This window comes from Chinchilla lanigera, unplaced genomic scaffold (genome assembly GCF_000276665.1).
Source record: "Chinchilla lanigera isolate Chin_1 unplaced genomic scaffold, ChiLan1.0 scaffold00050, whole genome shotgun sequence".
Classification (NCBI taxonomy): domain Eukaryota; kingdom Metazoa; phylum Chordata; class Mammalia; order Rodentia; family Chinchillidae; genus Chinchilla; species Chinchilla lanigera.
The window spans coordinates 10888806-10905959 of record NW_004955451.1 but is presented as its reverse complement, the minus strand read 5'-3'; the positions used below and the strand labels follow the sequence as shown (position 1 = coordinate 10905959).

Below are 17154 nucleotides of genomic sequence, written 5' to 3'. Positions count from 1 at the left end.
CACCGTGGTCTTGGCCTGTGGGCTGAACTGAACCAATAAGGTGCTTTCGTTTGTTTTCGAGACAAGATCTCGCCATGGAGCCCAGGCTGACCTCAAGCTCACACTGATCGTCCTGCCTCAGCCTCCCGAGTGCTGGGCTGACAGGCGTGCCCGGCTCACACTAAGTTTTAAAAATAAAAGGTGTGCTCCCTGGAGCTGCCACCCCCTTTCTTCCCAAAAGCAGGTGCGGAGAAGTGTCTCCGGGTGACGACAGCTGGCTGGGTCACCCTGGGCCTCCTGCTGTCAGCTGTGTCAGCCGGTGTTGGGGACAGCCCGGTGAGAGGCGGAGTCCTGCGTCCTGCGTCCCTCCACCTTCAGGCCCCGGGGTGGTGGCGAGGGTGGGCTGCGGGTATTCCGGTGTCTCCTTCCCCGGCTATAGCCAGCCAGGACCAGGAAGCCCCAGGCCTGCTCTGACCTCGAGCCTCCCCAAGGTCACCATGCTGTGTGAGGCTCGCTGTCTGCCGGGGTCAGGTTCCCGTCCCCCAGGCCCGCGGGGCACAGGTCCAGCGCTGCCCCCCCACCCCGCCACCCCGCCACCGCAGCAGGGAGTTATTTATAACCTCGGGTCGTGTTACCTCCTGACCTTCAGCGCCGTGATTAGCATCTCTGTCTCCCTCTGCCACACAGAACGCTGAGGACAAATGCCCGGAGCCCTCCCGTCTCAGCCTCCCCTCCGAAGCCCTGCAGCGGGCTGATGTCCACCGAGGCTGGGAGCTGGGGTGCTCTGCCCCTCCTCCCCAGGTTGCCTAGATTTTGTTCTGTTCTGGGTGCAGTTTATGACCCAGGGCTCCCCAGCCCTGGCCTGGCCTGAGGGGTGTCCTGCCCCTGCCCCATGGGTGGAGGGGCGGTGACTGCACGCAGGCGGGGTGGTCCCCGACACATGACAGGCCCGGTGTGCTCAGCAGCTGCCGCATTTTCCCTCAGAAAGTGGCTGGGGCCTCCCATGGGTGGCCTTTCACAGTGGACCCCTGACTTCTCTTTGTTTTGTATTTTGAGACAGGGTCTTGCTATGTAGCCCCAGGTGGCCTTGGTCTCCTGCTGATCCTCTTGCCGCAGCCTCCTGGGTGCCCTGCTGCGTGCGCCCAGGCGTGCCGACTGGGGAGGCTGCGGAGGCGCCCAGGCTGGGGTCCGGCCTCCTCTTTCTCAGTACGCTGAGCTGGGCACTGACTGCGTGCCAAGCACCTCCCGAGTGGCGGGGCCTCCCCCCGAGCAGTGGTGTTTGACAGAAGAGTCAGGTGTAAAATCCAGCGGGGAGACAGGGCAGGCCGGGCCGGGCTGGGGGCGCTGTGTGGGCCGAGGCCCTGGGCTGGGTGTTGGCTGAGGAAGGCCCAGGCGGGTCATTCGTCCCCCGTCTCCCTGGGCAGCTTTGGGTGACCCTGCAGTTTCAGCGGCGCCGTCTGGGAGGGAGGTTGTACAGGAGGCGGCCGGGCCGGGGGCTGAGGGACGGGATCCAGGTGCGGGGACCTTCCCGTCGGCGTGTCCCCAAGGCCTGCCTGCAGAAGCCCGGGGGCCGGGCCAGGCTGGCGGTGGCTTTTGAGGCTGGGTGAGGTTGCGCGCGCGTGTGTGCGCGTGTCAGGCAGCTGGCTGTGCGCGGGAGTGTGCGGCCCGGTGTCTGGGGGCGGGCGGGTGGCCCCAGGCCTGAGCAGCCGGGGAACCTGGGCTCCGGAAGACTCAGCGGCCTCGGTGACCTTTCTGCCAGGTGGGGGTCAGCGCCAGGGCGGGGAGGTGCGGTGACTTCATGACAGCTGGGGACGGAGCAGGGAGCCGGCTCGGCCAGGGCTGTCCCCGCGGGCCGCTGGTCAGGGCCCAGGCCAGGCCCCACTGTGTGGGACGCAGCCAGCCAGGCACAGATCTTCGTAGAGGCCCCGCGTGTGCCTTGTGGGGCGTTCAGTCCCGGGAAGGGGGGGTCTGTCCCTACTCACAGGTGAGGAAACTGAGGCACATTGGGAGAGTGGGGGAGCTGGACGGGGCTCAGGGCCCGGCCCGGTTCCCACGCTGTCCCACCGCAGCACAGCGGGGAGCAGGCAGCTCCTGGAAAGGCTGCTCTGCGAACACCTGGACGTCCGGGCCCCGGGCCTTCCCTGCGTCCCACCCCAAGTGGGGAGCCCTTCACACGGCTGTACAATCTCGGGGGCAGTCAGCATCACAAAACACGTGGCGGGCCACCACAACAAGTGGAAGTCTTTTGTTCAGTGCACAACTCTCTCTCCCGTACAGCTACAGCCTCAAACCTCAGTCCCGCCAGACCTCCTTGACCTCTGGGATCCGCCCGCTGCTCCTTTGTGGGGCTGGGGGCCCCTGGGCGGCAGACTGGGTGGGTGTGACATGGGCTTCGTACCAGGAGCTGAGCTCAGCACCGAGGCTGCCCTTTCTTCACCGTTTACTGGTTTCCCATAATGATAATAGCCACCCCAGCCTCAGCCTTGGAGTTCGCAGTCACTGCTGTCTGAGCCGCACCCGGCCCTGTGAGCAGCTCATATACCCATTTTATGGAGCACGAAACTGAACCGAGGCTGGGATCCCACGGCCAGCACACGGCTGACGTGCCAGGCTCCCTGAGCTGCACCTGCCGTGGCACAGGGCCGTGGTAGGGGCCAGCCTAGGAGCCGGAGCCTGGGAGCGGGGACGGACAGGGGGACAGGTCTCGGAGCAAAGCTGGCTGCGCTTGGCCCTGACCAGCGGCTCCTAGAACAGGAGTCTGACAACTACCTGGGCGCCCAGGGCTGGCTTCGGGCGCATCTCATCTGCTTGAGGCAAAATTAGAAAAATAAGGGACATAGCGTCAGCTTTTCCCAACTCCAGGTCTGCTCAGCCTGGGAGACCACCTCGTGTGTCCCTTTCCCCTGACAGCTCCTTTCAAGAAGGGCCTCAAGAGGTAGGCCCAGCTGGCTCGAACTCAGGCCATCCTCCTGCTTCAGCCTCCCGAGTACTGGGATTACCGGCATGCGCCACCACAACTGGCTAACGTTTTCCTTCCATGTCCTCAACAAAATAAAACACTTAGTGACTGTGTCAGCAGCTCCCGCACTGATTTTGGAAATGTTAGAGATTGGAAAGACCCAGCCCAGCCCCAGCGACTCCATCAGAGGCTCCTGTGGGTGAGCAGGGCGCAGGGCTTTGTATGTAACCGAGGGACAGGGACAGTGTCCGAGACGCTGGGGGAGAAGACCCGGATTCAGCCCAGACTTTGGATCCAGAGGTGAGGCCTTGAAGGAGGGGAACATTCTGGACAGCTGGGGATTCGCAGAAAAGCGTTGGGCCCGGTCTCCCGCCGTGCGCCCAGCTCCCTCTACCCGGAGCCAGGAGGGAATGTTCTCCTCAGGCTCGTCTCAGTGTCCCGGTCCCCCTCCCAGGGAGTCCAGGCCCCAGAGCCAGGCGCCCCAAATCCAGAGGGACAGCAGATTCCAAGGGGACCCTGCTGGCCCGCCCAGCCTGGCCCGGCCAGCCACCTGGGGACATGTCCCAACAAGCCCGAGCCGGCGAGTGCGGCGCTGGCACGGGGCCCGGGCTGGGGACAGCTCCCCGAGCCCCGACACTTTTATAAGCGTGACTTCCCACGGCTCCGACTACAGAGGCCGGGCCAAGCCGCTCCTGCCTCTGTTCTCCGGCTCCCGAAGAAGCCAAGGCCATAAAGCCGGGGTGTGGGAGGGCGGGAAGCCGGGCCAAACCCCAATAAACCACTGCTAGCTGCTAGCATGGAATCGCAGAGAATGAGTCTGGACCCCCCTCCCCCGCCACCCTCCCGGGAACGGAGCGTCAAAGGGCACAGCTGCTGACGCAAATGTCAGGGCACACGCGGCGGGGACGGCTGGGCTCGGCTCCCGCTCCAGCGCCAGGTCTCCGGCCAGGTGCTTGGACACCGTGTCCCCCGCCTGGCCGGCCCCCACATGCCTGCTGGCCAGGGGGCTCAAAGGCCGGCAGGACCCAGAGGAGGAGCTTAATGGGACATGGGGACGGGGGGGGGGGAGGAAAGCTGTCCCCCACAAGGGAGCCCGGTCCCCAAGCCACTGTGCGTCCCAGCCAGGTCCTCTGCAGGTGCAGCCTGGGTCCTCCGCCAGGTCTGTGCCCCGCCGGCGACGCCCACGGTGGGTGCAGGACATGAACTTGCAGCCCCTCGCTGCCGGGCAGCCTGGGCGCCACCGGCTGGGTTTGGCTGTGGCTCTGAGGTATCTGAAATCTAGACTGCCCTCTCGAAACTGCGGCCAGGTCTCGCCCTGATGTCTCTGGGTTTGCGAGCTGGGGCAGCGTGGCTGAGGATGAGCTCATCTCCGAGCTGAGTCTCGAGGCTGGGTTCCTTCCTCCTCCCCAGGCCCTGTGTCTATTAATAGCGCTGCCACCCGCCCAGGCCCCGGGCTCCAAACCTCGGTGTCATCTTCGGGCCCTCCCCACCCGCCAGGTGCGGCCGCTCCAGCTTCTCCGGGGTGCTCATCCCCACCGCCCCGCCCTCCGCCTCCTGCCAGGCTCCTGGAATCCGTGACACTGACGCGGCCAGGCCTAGGCACGTGCCCCGCCCACACCACCTACTGGCTGTGTGGCTTTGGGCAAGTGATTCAGCCTCTCTGGTCTCAGCTGCCTCTGCTGTAAGGGGAAGATAATAATCTCTGAGTGACGCCTGCATTAAATATTAGGATGAACAGAAAGACCTTATCAGAGCCAGGCATGGTGGGGCACACCTGTAATTCCAGCACTCAGGAGGCTGCGGTAGGAGGATCCGCCAGTGTTCCACCCAGCCAGTGCTGGTCCATCCCAAAGGCCTTGGGCATCTGTCATCTGTCCCAAGGTTTCTCAAACAGGGACACTTTTGCCCCCAGGAGACGTTTAGCAATGTCTGAAAACAGCTTCTGTTGTTACAGCCGGGGAGGTGTTGTTGAGGCAGAGCCCAAGGATGAGGCCCCGTGGAAGTGCGTGCAGAGCACACGACAGAGGCGCGCCCAGCCCTGAGGGTCCGCAGGGCCCAGGAGGAGAAGCTGGGTGTAAGAGTCACCCAGCACGTGCCCTGGCTCCCAGGACCCTCCTTCTGCAAGGCCAGCAGCTGGGACGCGGTGGCCGTGGGGCAGGGGTGGACTGGGCAGCCGCTCCGACTGTTGCTCCGTAATTTTCTAAATGGATCTTAACGTTTTTGTCCCCACCCAGCCCAGGGAAACTTTGCAGCCTTCCGCAGCGGGAAGAGCAACCCTCGCCCTCCACCTTTCCGCCCGGTCCTAGTCACTCCCGCCCTTCACCGCCCTTTACCGCGTTCATTCTTTATTTATTTATTTGGCACTGGGGATTAGACTCAGTGCCTCCATGCTAAGCTACAAACCCAGGTCTTTTTAAATTTAGAGACAAGGTCTTGTGAAACTCCCCCAGCTGGGCTGGAACTTGTAACCCTCCTGCCTCGGCCTCCCAAAGTGCTGGGATGACAGCTGTGGGTGACCACACGTCTGCCCCAAGCTTTCCGGAGCCCAGCGTAGGTGAGGATTGCTTGGAGGGGTGGCCAGGCGGCCCTGGAGGTGCCAGGAGCGGTCACTCGCTGGACTCCTCAGCCTCTGCAGCTATGGCGGTCAGGTTCTCCTCTCCAACAACTGTGCCCCCCAAATCACTGCCTTCTCCTCTGGGCCTGGCGGGGGCCCCCAAGTCAGGGTCCTCACCTGCCTTCCAAGCTCTGCTGGGCGGGTCTACTCAGCCCAAGTCCAACAGCTGATCAGGCGGCCTCACCCACCCAACCAGTGACACCCGAGACCCCTTCCTGCTCAGGGCTCCCCGGCTGAGTGAGGCGCACCGCCTCCCTCCACCTGGGGAGGCTGGGGGGCCGGGCTGGCGGTAAGGAGCCCGGGCAGGACCCAGGCGGGAGGTGGGGACAGGGACTGGAGTGCTGCAAGCTCCTCCTGGACAGCACCGACCTCCTGCGGCGGCCCTGACCTTCACCTCCCCTCCCTGCCAGGCGCCCAGCGCCTGGCCCGCCCCCCTGGGACAGCCGCCGGCGGCTACTTCCTAGGCCTCTCCGGCTCCCGTGCGGAGCCTCGGGGCAGAAGGCGCCCCGCGCCCCTCCAGCCGGCCCTGTCATCTCACGGGACAGAAAGTGCCCGGCTGGGGACAGGGCCGCGTTTATCGCAGCCCGGGTCCTCGCCTTCCTCCTCCCGGCCCGGCCCTGCGGCTGCAGCTGTCAAACCCAGCTGGTGACCGCGCGCACCTGCCGAGCCGCACAGCCCGCCGCCTTCCACCCGCAGGCCCGGGCTTCTCGGACCTGGTCCCCTCGGCCCGCACCCGGGATCGGCCTCCGCGCGCCCGGCCTGGGCGGCCCGGGACCGGGAAGGTGGAAGGAAGGGCGCCGAGAGCCCAGCGCCGAGGCCACGGAGCTGAGTCAAGGGTTCGAGTCCCAGCTGCGCCGGTGGGGACCGGGGCTCCTGGCCTCGGCTTGCTTGTTCACCATCTGTACGGCCAGCACCTCCCAAGGTGTCACCCGGTGGCTCGTACTGCCTTGCCAGGTGGATGACCCAGCGGGCACCTCGGGCGGGAAGAGGGCCGCAGCCCTGGGCTCCGGCGCCGGGAGTGCCAGCGCCGGCGCGGCGCCGCCTCGTGTTGCGAAGCGGCAGCGCAGGGCCTCTGCTGCGGGCGCTCCCCTCCGCTCCCCTCCGCCCCGCCTTCCCCTCGGCCGCCGGAGGGGCCTCGGAGGTGCCACCCCGAAGTGGGTTTTTGCAGACCCCGCCCCTGGGTAAAGGAGGGAGAGGCTGAGCACGCGTCTGAGGACGAAGCGAGTGTGGCAGTGTCTGCGACCCGCGCCTCCTGCGCACCGAGTCCTTCCCGCCTCGGGGCGGGCTGCTGCGTGCTTCAACGCAGCAGTGTGCCTCGGGGCACAGGCGACGGGCACGGAACCCTCCCACACAGGGCGCGGGGAGCCTGAGGGCACGGGGACCCCGTGGGGCGTGAGGAGGGCCGCTGGCCACAGCCCCGCCGGCCTGCACCTGGCGGAAGCCCACCCCACAGCCCGGTGCCTGACAGGCGGCCAGAGCTGCTCCTGGCGCGGCAGGAAGGGCCGCCCCCCCACGGGGTTTCTAGACCCTGACTTCTGGCTCCCAATCTACTGGCGGCGGAGGAGTCTCTGGAAAAAAGGGGTCAGCTCGGGCCCCCAAACCATGCCTCTGATAGGGAGGGGGACAGTCCGCTCCACCCTGGGGTGGGGCCCAGGCCTGGGTCCCCGGGTTTCCACCCTGTCCAGCCTACTCCAGGGAGGACAGGGGTTCCAGATGGCTGGAGTCCGGTGAGCACCTCACACCCTGCTCCACCGGCCCTGTAATGGTTGCTACATTGTGTCCACCTGAGAAGTTTAGAAGGAAGCAACTCAGCAGGGGGCCAGGGGCCTCTCTCTGTAAACACCCTCATCCTGTGCAAGACGAGGGCCTAGATGGTGAGCGCTAGACCTGCCTGCTCTAGGGCGCCTAGCCTGCTTACCGCATGAGGGCGGAGAAGAGGCTTGCTTCCCCCTTTTGCTCTTGCTGCTTTTGCTATCTTCTGCCACCTTGAACTGTTGCCCATGCCATGCCGCCCTTCCTTGGAGCCAGCTGATCATAGACTGAAACCTCCATGAACTGTGAGCTAAATAAACCTTCCTTAATTCTGGGCATCAGGTATTTTGTCTCAGCAATGACAGAAAAGTAACCAAGACATTCTTTGTACAAGATCCCAAGCAGATGCTCCAAGACAGACATGCAGGCGGCTTCCTCAGGAAAACCAGGCTCCTTCCACAGAGCAGAGCAAGCCAAGCACAGCGAAAGGCCAACGCTGACCACTCACTCCTGGATTTGGAACTCAGAGAAACCAGGGGCTGAGGACCAGGTGAAGTGGGAGGGACCGAGGCAGTAATTACAGCGGTGCAGCGGTGCGGCGAGGGAGGTGTTCGTAGGGGAGAGTGTTAATACTGGTTAACTGGTTGTTGCTGCTGGTATGGCTGTTAACTCGAGTTAAATTCTTCCCGATGCCATGTGCTTTCTGACAGCACTGTGAACGAGAGACCGTGGTTACAGTACTGCTGGGGAGAGAGTCAAATTTTTGAAAGCTGACTCTATTCTCTCTGGGGGTCTCTTCCATCTTTCTTTAGATGTCCTGCAAAAATCAAAACAGATGGAATCTTGCTTTCTTTCTTGGGGGGGTAATGCTTCTTTTTGTTTGTTTTGTGGGTTTTTTTTTTTCTTTTAAAACAGGGTCTCACTATGTAGTTCAGGCTGACCTCAACTCACTATGAAGCCCAGGGTGGTCTCAAACTTGCAGCAACCCTCCAGCTTCAGCCTTCCTAGGGCTGGGATTACAGGTGTGCACCACCACGCCTGGCTCTGAGACACTCTTGCTATGCAGCCCAGCTGGCCTTGAATGCAAGAGCCTCCTGCCTCAGCCTCCTGAGTGGTGGGATTACAGGCATAAGCCACCATGCCTGGCGTGCTAAACTATTAAATCACATAGAAAGCAAGAACCACTGTACGCCCTGTTACTGATCTGATGCTAAGCTTTTTAGTTATGTTTCTGCTTTTTATATGCAGTGACTGAGTTTGCCATAGGGCATTATGAACAACAGATATGTTTGGATGCCACGTAAGAATGTCAAATTGAAAAATAAATGTTGTGCCGGGCATGGTGGTGCACGCCTGTAATCTCAGCACTCGGGAGGCTGAGGCAGCAGGATAGCTGTGAGTTCAAGGCTAGCCTGGGCTACAAAGTGAGCTCAAGGCCATCCTGAACTGCATAGCGAGACTGTCTCAAAAAAACAAAAAAAGGTCAAATTTGCCACTACTTTTATGCTTCAATGTGCCCCTCCGTGTGCTGGCGTAGGAATGAAATTAACTCCTTGATGTAAATGTGGAGCTTCCTGGGTTCGTCACCCTCTTCCATGGCACTGGAGAGGCTGGGGCCACAGAGGTGTGACCGCCCGAGGGACCTGTTTCCCTGAAACCCAGCCCTCTCTTAGGCCACACAAGGCCTGGGCACCAGGGGAGGTGAAATACTCTCTGTAAGCTTTGGTTGCAGTACTGCGCTCAGGCTATCCTAAATGTCGATTGTCCGTGAATCCGAATGCAGCCTGTGAAGGCCCGAGCCTGGGCGGAGCCTGCCGAGGTCCCTGCTGCAGGCTACAAGCAGCCTGCAGCAGGGACGCCTGGTGCTCCCCCAGCTGCTCTAAGCGGAGCAAAGGTCAGCACCACCTGGTAAACTGTTTTTCGAAAAACTACCATAGGGGCTGGGGATTTAGCTCAGTGGCAAAGCGCCTGCCTGGCAAGCGCAAGGTCGTGAGTTCGGTTCCTGGTACGGGAGAAAAACCAAAAAAAAAAAAAAAAAAAAACGAAAGAAAAAAAAGAAAAACTACCATAGAGTGTGATACGCCGAATAATAAAGAAGGAAAAAAAGGCCTCAGTAGCATTGGAGTGACTCAGGCCGCACCTCCCTCTTCCGGCCTGGCTGAGAACTGCAGCTTGCAAAGATTAACTGCAGCTTCATGAGGTAACCAGGCGAACCTCTCTCAAATCTGATTCCTTTCTGCCTGTGGGTGGGAGCCACGGTGCTGCTCGGATGTGCCTCGCTCTCTGGCTCCTTGTGTGCAGTGTTGTTCTGATCCCGCGGGGGTCCCCTGGGGTTGTCCCGCCCTGAACCTGCAGGTAGGTGTGGCTCTCTCTGCACGAGTCAGGCCGATGGTGAGCCAGAGCGGCCACGCTCGGTAACGATCACCTGGCTGAACCAGCTCCCTGCTGACCCCGGAGCCCTGTCCCTCCAACAAGGCCCCGCGCTGCTCTCACTCCGCAGAAGCCAGGGCGGAGCATTGCGTCACGTGGGTGGCACAGGCCGTGTCACCGGCTCGCCTGCACCCTGCCGGGCTTCAGATCTGAGGTCCACACCTTCGCTCCCACACCACCGTCTCCCGAGAGAAATAGCTTAAAATGAACCTGGTTAAGTACTCCGCGTTGAAGGCATCCGGAGAAGCCTAACTACCAAACCTTTCCTAGTAAATCAGCTGTTGCTCAAAGTGAAGGCCACGGCCCTGCCAAGGCCAGGGCGCTCTGCCACGCTGGCTGCGGGACAGCAGCTGTCCACAGCAGAACAGAAGCGTCTGCTGTCCTCGCTGCACAGGATGACTCCAGGGGCTCAGCGGAATCAGCCGGTCTCCAAAGCAGCGCTGGTCTGGGCCCCGCAGACCGGGGTCAGGCAGGGCGAGGCGCTGAGAAGCCCAGAAGCGGCTGTGTGCCTGGTGACCTGTCCTACCAGCGCACCAGCGGGGCAGCCCTCACCGCCGCGGCAGACACAGCGGGGCACACCGACTGCACCCCTTCCCTGCCTGCGTGGGGTTCAGCTGGGGGGCCACACGAGCACTTTTACACTGCTCCTCTCGGCCCTCCCTCGTGGGCAGCTCCCAAAGCAGCAGACTGCGCCCTGATCCCAGCACCTGGGGTAACCTGCGAGCTGGGGGCTGCCCGTCCCTGGCTATGTCTCACAGCATGTCTCACACTGAAAGGACTCAGTGCGTGGGGAGAGGTAAAAACAGAACACATGGGACCTCAGGCGTGTTTCATATACATATTTATATATATATTTCATGTACAAAGTTACATTCCGAACCCCAGGGATTCCGTAATAGAAATAAATACTGAGATAACTACATCGCTAACTGAGCTGTCTGCTCAGAGAACCGAAGCCTCTGCCCCAGACAGCGAGCGGGCCCCCGAGAGCCCGGCTGCAGCGGCGGAGAGACCTGGTAAGACGCCTAGCACAGAAACACACTGAGAACATAATGTTAAAGTATATTCGGATACTGAGAAACGTAGGACGAAATTATTAATAAAACTTTTAAGGGAAAGAAAAAGACATTTAGTGTTACAGAACAGCATAACCCTGTTAGAAAAGCTTTTATGATTCTGTGTTTTTCTCCCCGCTTCCCACGTTACAAGGCGGGGCGGATGCGTCCCTTTCTCAACATGATCGAGGAAGAAGAGTCCGAAGCCCGTTCAGTCCTTTGGTAGTGGTCGTAGCACAGGAAATAGTTCCACAGGGCTGGCAAGACCCTGGCGCTTGAGGACGGCTCACACAATGCACGCTTGTTTAGCTTTGTTTTGTGACTAAGGCAGCCTATGTTAGAGCCTCTTCCCGGATGTGGAGACCGCTGTAGGAGATGAACGCTAAAGCAGCTGAGAGAATGTACTTTAACCTTGTCTATGCAAACGCACGTCATCTTTCTGAAACGTCGCGTGCTGCATATTTTGTGCTAAAAATGCCTTACATTCTCAAAAAGCTGCAGCGTTTAAGAGATTCATTCCTATCTTAGCACTTTAGATCCACACGGGTTGAGGAAAAACTCAACTGAGTTCCTGAAAAACATTCTCCCTTTTCTGCACAGAGATGTTAACCTGTATTTATAGTAAAAATTAGGTTGCAGCCTGGGTGGTGCCGTTTTTTGTGCATCAGCAACGGCAGAACACTGGCAACTTCACAGCCTCACGCAAGGCTGAATGTTGTGGAGCAGGCGTTCTCAGTCCCGCTTCCTCGGGAGACCGAGGCGAGGCACGCGGGCCTCCTCTGCCCCGACACGGGAGCTTTGGGCAGGTCACACCGCGCTGCTTGTGAGCAGCCGACACCTGCCATCTGTCCCAAGGGTCACCGCCCTGACCAAAGTGAATGTTGCAGGGATACAGACCTGTCACTGGGGGAAAGAGGAAGGAAAGCAACCGGTAGAAAAATTTTAACTGGAATGACACATATAAGCACGAGCCTTCAGGACAGACTGTATAGGCATTTTGTTCACTCTGGTGCCTACATAACAGGGCCACAGGAAACCGACCTCTTCAGACAAGACGCACGCCACATTCCTCAAGTTACAGCGATCACAGCCACGCCACACAGGTCTGCCTCTCGTCCCCGTGGGGACACCCCAGGCCCCCTGTGGGGCGCGTGAGGCCGGCCTCCGCGGCGCTTCCTCCTGGGCTCGAACCCCCACGCACTTTGGCATCTCCTTAGGAAGCTCTCTATGTAGCATTTGAACAATGTTTAGTAATGCTTTGTTAGGTATTGCCAAAAAAGGGTTCAGATTTAAAATAAAATAAAAACATAGCAATTAAGCTATGGAAAAGTGGCCTAAGTTTTGGGTCAGAAAAGCGACTACATCATTTAAGCAAAACATTATCCTCCAAACGTAGCCTTTGCTCAAGGTTTTCTCCTAACACACAGGGACCGCAGTTTTGCTGTGTGTACAATGCGCTTATAGGCGCACGTGGCCAAGTGGGTGGGAAGGCCGCCCTGGTCACTCAGTCCCGTGTGTTCTCTCCTCCAGCCTAGGTACGTACACACGCACAGTCCTGGGTGTACATGTGACAGATATTTTTGCACAATACTTTGGGGAAAAAAATCCCTGGTACTTAATGCGGAGACAGTCACAGACCTGTTTGCTTTCTCTTCTTGGACGCAGTCCTTCCAGTGACTGGGGGACCTTTTTCCTATAGGTTCATATTTTTAAAATAGCACACAAAATTGTAATTAGCTTTGCTTGAGTAATGGGTAAACAATGGTACATCGCACATTTTCAGGACGTCTGAGAGGGTTAAAGCCACAGCGTCAGTTTTTAGAAACACTGAACAAGGAAATCAGGGGAGCCCAGACTCCGCCTGCTTGGAGAGGACGCCGTGTGCAAAGGCGCAGAGCCGACCCTGACCTTGTGTGCGGCGTCTTGGCCCTGCCGTCTTCTCCTTCAGTTCTTCCTTTGGGCGGCATTTTACACTGAAAAGAGAGCGAGCCTCACGTGTGTTATTTACATTCAAAGGACCAAGCGTGAGCTGAGGGTTCCTTTTATACAGAACAAAAGAAACAGCTTTCCTGCCCGCTTCCTCAGTCATTCAGAGCGGACTCCGCGCCACTGTGCTGCTCCTGTCACCCCGGGCTCGGGGCCAACGGGCCCGTGTTTGACATGGGACAAAACCAAAAATGCACCGGCCACCTTCGTCCTCTGGTACCAGGATACAAAACACAATTCCTTTAAAAACCCTTCCAATGCTGACGTTTCTCCAGACATCTTCTAAGCTTACAAATAATGAGCCTCTCAGACCTGGCAGCATGGAAATGAGTGCAACTAGTGAAAAAAAACAATATTCAGAGAAGCAGGCCTCGGTAACTTTAGAGCTCTACTAAAACAGAAAGAGGAAAATTGTATTTAAATAGTGTAGTCTTAATTTCTTTAATATAAAACCCCCCTAATCTGATGAAAACGAAGTTTTATATACCATATAAACAAGATTTGTCAGATTTGAAAGTGGAAGTTAATTTACAGTTAGCTCTCAGCCCTCTCGGGACAGTTAGGTAAATCGTGACGATCCACTGCTATTAGTGTGTGTCCACTGTATAATACACTGGGGAAAATTGTGCCACTGTACCTAGTGGCACAGTTTCATTTATCAAGTATTTCCCACTGATTCCATTATTAGTGACAGCTAGAAAGTGACCCCATCAGTTGAAGCGAGTGACGTGAGACATGGCCAGGCGAGCCACATCCCGATTGCTCTCTGTAACGCCCCGGTTTGGGAAAGTCCACGTTCTCTGGTTTGTTCATGATACACTGAAATCGCCTATAACACTGGTGCAGTAAGACAGCTAGCCCCTCTGGACTGTTACAGCAGGACAGGTTTTGTAATATAAAGTTAACAGGATAAAATGCTCACATCTTATGTGGTGAAACTTATTCACAAGCGAGCATTAAATAAAGGGGAAAAGGCAAAATAAACCATGCAGAAGAGACGGCGCTCCGCCTCCGGCTGTCCCCGCGGGCTCACTCGCTGCCGTACATCACTTGCCACACGATCAGGTGGCTCCTTTCGGCTTTGGTGACAGAAGGTTCCAGTGGGAGGTCCTCTCCGAGGAGCTCTGATTCTCCGCCTTCATCACCTAGCGAGTAACAGGGAGACGCGAGTGAGGCTGGACAGAAAGCGCAGGGCAGGGACGAGGCTCACAGTGCGCCTGGGAATGGGGTGAAGCAAGCTGGCCGCCATCCAGGACAGAGCCCGGGGACCGGAGCCCTCACTCACCTCCACCAGGGTCACTGCCCGGCTTCTGCAAGGGCCGGTGCATTTTTCTCTACCTTTATAAAGCAAGCCTACTGTCTACCCTGCAAAGTCACCGTGCTGCGTCTGTGGTGGATGCTAACGGAGATGGAAAGCTAAGAAGGTAAAGCAATGTAATTCTGTGCTCATCCAAAGCGGACGTCTCCTCTGGCCCACGCCACACCACGCCCTGAGATTAAAGGGTGCTGCGAGTGTGCACACCCGACGGGAGCACACGGCCAAGTAACACGGCGCTCACGGGCGGCAGCAACAGGGGCCGGGTTCTCCGCGACGGATACAGCACGTGAACGCGGTGTCGCTCCGAGAGACAGCAGGTCTGTCACCTCCTGCACTACGTCCTTCCTCCCAGGATTCTCAGTGTAGGGCAGGGTATGGTGGACGTCAGGACAGGAAGAGGCCGGGGAGGCAGGCAGCTGGGCTCAGACGGGCACAGCCTCAAGAGCGCCGTCCCTGAACCATGCTGGCCTACAGTCTCACCCCAGCCAGTGACAACTGCAGCCAGTGGGGTAAATTCTTCAGAAGTTTAAAGCCGTGCACAGCAAGGGACAAAGATATCCCATTAGAATTCTTTTTTTTTTTTTTTTTGAGAAAGGGTCTCAGCCGGGTGTGGTGGCACACACCTGTAATCCCAGCACTCGGGAGGCTGACGCAGGAGGATCGTTGCGTGTTCGAGACCAGCCTGGGCTACAAATTGAGCTACAAAGTGAGCTCAAGGCCGGCCTGAACTGCATAGCAAGATCCTGTCTCAAAACACACACACACACACACACAAAGAGAAAGGGTCTCAATTTGTAGTCCAGGCTGCCCTTGAACTATGTAGCCCAGGTTGGCCTCAAATTTGCAGTGATTCTCCTGCTTCAGCCTCCCGAGCGCTGGGATTACAAGCGTGTGGCACCATACCTGGTGACCCAGGGGAATTCTGTAACATGCTTCACCTGAATTTCAACAGGACCAAAAAAAAAGTACTGGCGGTTTTCATATGGCATCAAACTACAGAGAGACGCATGTTCAGGACAAAATCAATTTCTCACCTAAAACCTAAATATAACCATCTTGGAATGTGTATGTTTTTGGGAGGGGGTACCAGAAATCAAACTCAGGACCTTACGCTTACCAGGCAGGCGCTTGTGCCGCTGAGTTATATCCCAAGCCCTCATATTACAATGTAAAAATAAATAAATAAATAAATACATAAATCCAGTACTGCGCTTCAATTTTTTCTTTTTTCTGGCAGTGCCGGGCACCAAACCCAGGCTTTGCTCATGCTGGGCTTGTGCATTTTAAAAGATTGCGGTGGTAATGACTGATTGACTGAGATAAGAGATTGTTGACCCCTGCGTTTTAAGTTGTTCTGAAGATTCTATTTATTAAAAAAAATTGTTTTCTGCGGTTTCTACATTCTATAATTTAAGTTAAAACATTAAAAATATGAATTGTTGGGATCAATTTCTCATTGTCAAAATATTAAGAGGAAATAAAACAAAACAAGATCAAATTTAATTTTTTAAAAAAGCATATCTGCTATTGAAATCACCCTCTGTTTAAGACAAGTGTTTCTCAGCCTGGGTTACTAGAGATGTTGCCAAAGGTAGCTCAGCAACGTGCGTGCAATTTCCGGGACCTGAAATGGAAGGGATTTAGTGAAAGTGGAAAAACTACACAGACTTTACTAACAAATCCCTTAGAACAGCTTCAGTGGCCACACTGCACTCCAGGAGAAAGTGACAAAAATCCCCCAGCCAAGCAGACACCCCACAGTTCCTTTCTACACGGGGACTCACTGCAAGAAGCACTTGCTGAAACGCGAGACTCCCCTCCTGCGGACGCCACTGGAACCCACCTCTGACGGTCTCGCGCCTCCGGGTCTGTGCAAGGAGCCTCGCGGTTGAGCGCTGGTCTGCACACCGCCACTCACTCGAGCCTGCGCTGCCCTCTGCTCTTACACAAGTCACACCTCAAACCTGCATTTGCTTTATTCCCAGTGCCATTTAATACCTTATGTTTGGGAGCTTTTTCTTTTCCTTTTTTTGTTGTTTTTATTTTTCTGAGACAGGGTCTCCCTATGTAACTGAGGCTGCCTTTGAACTCACAGTGACCCTGCCACAGCCTCCCAGGAGCTCGGATTCCAGGCATGCACCACCGAAATTTTAGGCTAATTTGTATTTTTATAGCAAATGCGTTCCTTACCTCATCTCCTAGTTCCCACTTCCCACAAGGCTGCTTCATTGCCATGGCGACCACCTTACCCCCCCCCCCAACTCTGCGCAAACCTATTCAGGACGCCCCTCCCTCGAGGGCCCACAGCAGCTCTCCTGTGCCCCCCGCTTCGGGGGAAGTGAGGGCCTCTCCTGACTCGGCCCACCTCCCTCCCACAGGAGCCCACTGCTGCTCCACGCTCTCGTCACTTCAAGATGGGTCTTCTCCACCGAAGACGGCTTCCCCTCTCAACCTTTGGCAAGCCGCTCTCTCCTCGCAAAGCCCCTTCCTAGGGGGCCCCACAGCGCCCCGCCCAGGTCCCTCAGACACACTGCTCCGTTCTGCGACACCTGGAGCACCATTTCTTGGCTTCCGCCTCACCTGACTCTTGGGAAGAACCAACTACTCTTGACCAGCGATGGACAACCTGAGTTTATGAGCACGGCTTTCGCTCTGCATTGTTTTGTGATCTGTTGGAGGGAGGCATCCTGTGATTTGTTTCCCCACCTCAAGTTTAAGGCTGCCGGGCACAGGACAGACTGTAATGTTTACAAGGTGAGAAAATGAACACATGAAATCAATTTTAAGGGGCTGGGGATATAGCTCAGTGGCATAAGCGCCTGCCTGGAAAGTGCAAGGTCCTGAGTTCGATTCCCGGTACCAAAAAAAAAGAAATCAACTTTGATACACACTCCACTTCACCAAGTAGTATCTCTTCATTTTGCAGGTGAGAAAACTGAGGTTCTGGAAGGTTGTTGCCCAAAGCCTTCTGATGCCCAATTTTAACCCTTTCAAATGAAACTCAACAAATGGCCATTTCCTGCTATTTCTAATGCTACTTCAAACAGATACACTGTGTGGA

General features: G+C 57.3%; 1 protein-coding gene across 8 annotated transcripts in view; it reads right to left on the bottom strand.

The window, feature by feature from the left end:
• Nucleotides 1-10559: 10559 nt before the first annotated feature.
• The window catches only part of Spag9 (sperm associated antigen 9), a 95150-nt gene continuing 88555 nt past the window's right edge, over nucleotides 10560-17154 (bottom strand). For all 8 annotated transcript variants that reach the window (XM_013519283.1, XM_013519279.1, XM_013519281.1 and 5 more), the window contains one exon: nucleotides 10560-13920. In XM_013519283.1, the coding sequence (XP_013374737.1) occupies nucleotides 13805-13920 (116 nt within the window). In that variant the 3' untranslated portion in view covers nucleotides 10560-13804. The remainder of the gene's footprint in view (nucleotides 13921-17154) is intronic.